Source organism: Centrocercus urophasianus, unplaced genomic scaffold (genome assembly GCF_019232065.1).
Source record: "Centrocercus urophasianus isolate 14NV4802_14NV808 unplaced genomic scaffold, USGS_Curo_1.0 seq_12, whole genome shotgun sequence".
Lineage (NCBI taxonomy): Eukaryota > Metazoa > Chordata > Aves > Galliformes > Phasianidae > Centrocercus > Centrocercus urophasianus.
In genome coordinates, this window is record NW_024884364.1 from 57,573,407 (window position 1) to 57,579,406 (window position 6,000).

Below are 6,000 nucleotides of genomic sequence, written 5' to 3' on the forward strand. Positions count from 1 at the left end.
GAACCTTCCTGATGGGAAATCTCTTTGGACTGCTTCATTTGGTAGTGTAGACTGAACCTTTATTTTTAGCAAGGAGAAAACCTTCCCAGGATGCATTGTTTTCTATTATTTGATGTCAATAGCTCTTTCAACTCAGCTGAAACCAGTGTTGTTGTTTTGTTTTTTTTTTTCTTTTTTTTTTTTTTCCACGAAACTAGCTCATAAAGTTCTTTACAGAGCACTGTTTACCTTACATAGAAACTAGAACTCCCAGAAAAGCAAGGTTAGTCAGCTTGTACAAAGCATTATGTGGCCATGCCTTGATTCCTGGTGATAACGAAGCCGCTTTGCATTTTGTGGTGTTCATGAGTATTCACTTGCTCAGCCTGTGGCTCACCTGGTGTCTGGGAAATTATTCAAGATGTTTCTGGAAGTGGAAGGAGATGGGCAGACCTTAGCATCTGTGCTGTTTGCTCCCTGCTCCCTTGGGCTTATCCAGGTTCCTGGTCAGCCCAAACCCAGGATTGTTTCATTTTGAAAGGAATGGCGCTACTTGTGCATTTACTTTTGTAATATTAAAACTAGAACCTGACAATATGAACACTAAGTGTTTGAAGGCAGGCAAAACATATCTGACTTCAGGCTAACTTAAATGTTTTATTAAAGGTTTCCATCTCTATCACCGATTACCAAGACTCATGCCTGAAAGCTGCATCCTGATTGCCATTGGAGCACTAGTTGGAGCGATCATCTTTGGTACTGACCACAAATCCCCACCGGTGATGAACACAAGTATTTACTTCTTGTATCTCCTTCCACCCATTGTGCTGGAAGAGGGTTATTTCATGCCAACTCGTCCATTCTTTGAAAACCTTGGGTCCATCTTGTGGTGGTCTGTGCTAGGATCTCTGCTGAACTCATTTGGGATTGGCCTCTCCCTCTATGGCATTTGCCAGATTGAAGTCTTTGGTCTGACTGACCTGAACCTGCTGCAGAACCTGCTCTTTGGCAGCATGATCTCAGCTGTGGATCCTGTGGCAGCTCTGGAAGTTTTTGAAGAAGCCTCTGTTAATGAGCAGCTTCACATGATGATTTTTGGAGAATCATTGCTGAATGATGGCATAACTGTGGTGAGTTTCTTTCCAGTCTTCATCTGCTTCTCTTAGGACTCTTTTTGCTTGGAGAGTTATTGGATGCAGGGCATGGGCTACTTTGTGAAGATCTTTGATGCAGTATAATATGCATGTTCTACTGGCAACTCACAATTAATTTTGATGTATGTAAAAACTACATCTTATATTAATTCTTTCATAAACATTTCATTTTCAAGCCACTGAAAGAGATATTGTTTCTAGTTAGACATTAAGACAGCACACCCTAATCTTGCATTCACTAAATTGAAAGGATAAGTGAAAGCAGATTTTGCTGATAGGAACACACTCGGTGTTGTGCAAGCAAATAAAAAACTGTACTCCTTTAGGACTGAGAGCAGCAGGGATAGCAATGCAAGAGATCCTCCTTTGTCTTATGCCTTAGAGAGCACTCAGCAAAAAAATGGACAGCCTCTGGTAGCCTTGATCCCTTCCAGGAAATTCTCCAGAGACCTTAGACAGGAATTTCAGAAACCATGAATGATTTTGCTAAACTGTTTCTATTGATAAAATAATTGTCATCAAATAAGTATTCACCTTTCTTGAAAATCTTGTTCCAAGTACTCAAAACAGTGCTTTGCTTTTCATTTTTAAAAAAGAGAGTTTTTTGTGATTTGTTTGTTTTTGACAGAGCTCCTTTTCTACTACTTTCCCCATTTTCCCTACGCTTTTACTGAAGTATGGAGCAACTTGAAATTCTAGCTGTGGACTAGTAGAACCCACATGTTTTTCAAACAAGCAGGAAATTCATTAGGAGGGGATCAACAGGAGTGTTTATGTGCTGAAAGTTAAGTACAGGTTAAGGAGTTTTTCTCGATATGATCTTTACAGAATTTAAATCACAGGAATCTAAAACACATAAAAAGTATCGAGATACTGTTATACATTGGGTACAGCAGAACCTGGACTTGTAAAAGCTGTAAGGAGTTCACTGCTCAAAGGCTTCATGGGAGAAATACAGCTCATGAGTAATGTTTAGTGGAAAAAGAATGAAATAATTTATTGCAGCCATAGCCCAGTGATCATAAATCCTTCACCTTGGTGAATCAGAGATGTAAGGCAAAAGTAGAATTAAGGGACAAATGTTACTTAACCTTGCATACATACTGCTTATGTGCTATAGCTGTAACTAACAAAGCACAGTGCATCTATCACTGCCACCTGTCTTTTGGTTCCTTCCAGTGTAGACTTCAGAAAGTAGTATCCGTTCCTCATTCTGGAATAACTTGTTCGGTCTGTTGTCTGCCTGGCTTTCTACCCTGTCTTTCCTTTGTTCCCATTTGTGTTTATGATGTGGGTCCTGAGAACCCATGATGTGAGAATTTATGTGAGCTTTCAGTCAGGATCCTGTTGCAGTGTAAATCTATAGTGTCAGAAAGTCTTAAAAAACATAGGTGTTTAGGTATTCTTATACAGCACAAGGTGTGTTAGCAAAAGAAACAAAAGGGAGGTCTTTCTACATGACTGTGAGGTCCCTTTGCCCCATGCACCTCCTCCTTAAATCTCTTAAAGCAGCTACATGGCAATCCATTTGTTGAACTTCTCTGTTACATTTCTGTATCAGTCACCTCTCAAGACATTTTCTGGGCATTCAGATTTGCAAAATCTCTATCAAGCCAAATGCAGAGAAGTCTAGACTATTTATCATGCTGATGGAGCCCAAATAGATTGCTTTTTCCTCTTTCACACTTCACTTACTATTTTGAAATCTTTTAAACTGTTCTTACATTACCATTTCCTCCTTGTTTCTCTCTTACCAGCTTTATTTGACTTAACGTGTCTAAAAGGCAGTACCACCTAGATACAATAAATATTTTTTTCTATTATTTAAATACAAATATCCCTTGGTTCTGTCTAGCCTCTTATCAGCTATTCTCTCAGTGGCAGGATAAGCAGGTATGATTTTTGCTGAACTATTATACCCAAGGCAACAATAGCTCTCCCTCTCTCATACTGAGTTTAATACCTTAGTGCACAAAATTCCTAAACTGCGGAGTTAGAACAGTGACTGAAGACTGCAACTAAATAATAATTGTATCCTTAGATGCATATAACTGTGATAATTGTACCCTTTGAACCCATTTATATCCTTTCCCATTCTCTTTACAGAAACTGTGTGTCAATGGAACAAGAAGACACTAGGTCCTGCTAGTTTCTTTTCCCAGTGTTTTCTCAGCAGACTTTTAGCAACAGAATAGTGTAAGCAGCAACAGGATTGGTCCCACTGTGAGAGTTTCAAAGCCCTGAATGAAACAGTGATGTTGGTAAATACAGCTCAAATGTCATTCAAGCTTGAACAAGTGAAGGACCCTAATTTTGTTGCAAAGGGTTTCAAGTTTCTGTAACTCAACTCCTTCATGTGCCCAGTCCATTTCATCTTGACAGGAGCTGAGCACATGTGCATCAGAAAACTTGATATTTCACCTGTCCATTTCTGATCTCAGAAACCCTGAGAACACCTGTGTACCATGTCATACTGAAAATGAAGCTGCAGAGACCATTTTCTCTAATGGTGTCCTCTCTTTGTGTGCAGTCACAGAGCTGTTAAAAAATCTCAAGCATGATGGAGATCCAATAAAAATAATTTGTTTGAATGAATTTGAGTTTACCTCTCTGATGTCTCTAGGAAAGCTTTGACCATTAGATGTGTTAGAGAGGAGAATGGAGATATTCCACCTGTCATTGAAGTTGACACATTGTGTTTAAAATAAATTAAAATTCATGTGATCTAAAAGAGGAAATAAAGCGTTTTCAAGGCTGCCTATGTTAGTAGTTAAGGCAGTCATCTGAAAATCTTTGCTTCCAGAGCTCCTGATGTGAGCACTGTGTGCAATGTTCAAGTCATGTCAGCTGCTGAAGCAGCAGCTGGAGCAGAGAGCCCAGCACCAGGAGACATGCATGAAAATGTAATGTTTGCTCTTCTTCACCCTGGCTCTATCAGTCATTTAGTGGTATACTGCTACATGGTAGTGTCTCCTCCAAAAAACTCAAAGCATGACATTCACAAAGTTAAGTGAGGGCAACTATCAGTCCATGCCTTCTTTGTGAGCAATCCAAGGCATCCTGAGCTGTTCCAAGCTTTTCTGCCATATAAAGAAGTATGGTATTTCTTCTGCTAGTAGAAACACCCCAAGTTAACTTTGTTGAACAACTTTTATATGGAGGCTTACTTCTGTGATGCCCAAAGTAAATTGTTGTGAAGAACAGTTTATTCTCACAAAACACACTACCAGGAGGAAGAAAAAAAATAATAATAATAAAAAAAAATAAAAAAGAAGGAAATAATGTCACATTTCAATGATTTTCACTTTTATGCTGATTCACTTATACAGATCCATTAGGAGGCAGAAAAGGAGGGGCAAACTTACAAAATCATTTGCTGATGATAATTCATATTATTTAAAAGACTACACAGGTCAGTACCTTGATATCACTTATAAAGAATTTCAAGTCTTAAGAAGAGGTTGAAATCAGCAGGAAAGGGGGAACAGAAAGATAATAGACTTTGTAATCAGACACTGCACAATAAGTACATGATATTTTGCTGGCTGTGGGACACAGCTTCTTTTTTTTACATATCACTTTCATGCATAGTCATAAGGAAAAATGAGGCTCAGTACTTTGTTTTAGGATGCTCTCATGAAATATTTTTTGTGTTTTTGTCTGTCCCTCAGAAATATTATCAATGAGACTCCTAGAGAACAACCAGTTTGACAGCTCAAGGTCATACACTCCCAGCAGCAATTTAAGATGGGCTAGTAGCTGGGGAATAATTATTATCCTAATGAGCTTGATTCTTCTATCTGAAAATATCTACTTTAATCTTCTTAATAGTCTCCCGAAATTAACTGTATGAAGAAGAAAGAACAAAGAAGAACAGATAAGATCAATGACTTTCCTCTGTTCTGATGGAACTAATGCTTTGGTACAACAGCTACAGTGGACCGGAGTCTTTAGTTGTTCCCAAAATTCTCTTGAAAACTGAAAGATGACTCCCATATACTAGACATTCCCTGTAAATAGATCTGACAGGACTTAATGGTAGCCAACTGTCAGCAGCTTCTAAGAACTTTTTACTACTACCCCATTCTTTCAATTAGTTTTTAAAAGATGGATGAAATTACAAAAGAATTGAGATTTTTCAACGTGAACTTCTGCAGAAGAGAACTATTAATACTGCGAGCATTTTAAATTTATCTGATCCAGACTACATAAATGGAATCATCTTTTATTTCCTACTTAAGGTTGTGAAGAAGGTTAAGTGGCATTAAATATAAAACATGTGAGAGTACAGAGACTGTGAACTTCCCCTCCCAAACTTCCCCCTACAAAACATGTAGGGATCAGTGTGGGTGGGGCAACTGAGTGTAGCTCTGAAAGAGAGTATTAAAAGTAAAGAGGTTTAGAGTCAGACCAGTGCTTATTTCAGTCAGGCTGGGAAAGTGTCTTTCGGTTATTTCTTTGTGTAAATGCAGTTGTGACAGCCATTTATTCTGGATTATTCAGTGTCAATCAGCATAGACCATAATTATTGTATTAAGAAGACAATTCATTAAAACTTTGATTAACTAAGTATTCCACTTGAACACAAATGACAGAATTGTAATAACTGTACTTATCTAGCTAGAAGAAATCTGAATCTGAGGTTGCCATTTATTTCCCTTCCCTTCCCTTCCCTTCCCTTCCCTTCCCTTCCCTTCCCTTCCCTTCCCTTCCCTTCCCTTCCCTTCCCTTCCCTTCCCTTCCCTTCCCTTCCCTTCCCTTCCCTTCCCTTCCCTTCCCTTCCCTTCCCTTCCCTTCCCTTCCCTTCCCTTCCCTTCCCTTCCCTTCCCTTCCCTTCCCTTCCCTTCCCTTCCCTTCCCTTCCCTTC

At 38.9% G+C, this 6,000-nt stretch overlaps 1 protein-coding gene across 1 annotated transcript in view; it reads left to right on the forward strand.

Annotated features, from left to right (window-relative positions):
* LOC122156319 (sodium/hydrogen exchanger 4-like) overlaps positions 1-6,000 on the forward strand; it is a 33,335-nt gene that overhangs the window by 2,376 nt on the left and 24,959 nt on the right. Inside the window, exon 2 of the mRNA XM_042810990.1 lies at positions 646-1,109. Within this exon, the coding sequence (XP_042666924.1) occupies positions 646-1,109 (464 nt within the window). The remainder of the gene's footprint in view (positions 1-645; positions 1,110-6,000) is intronic.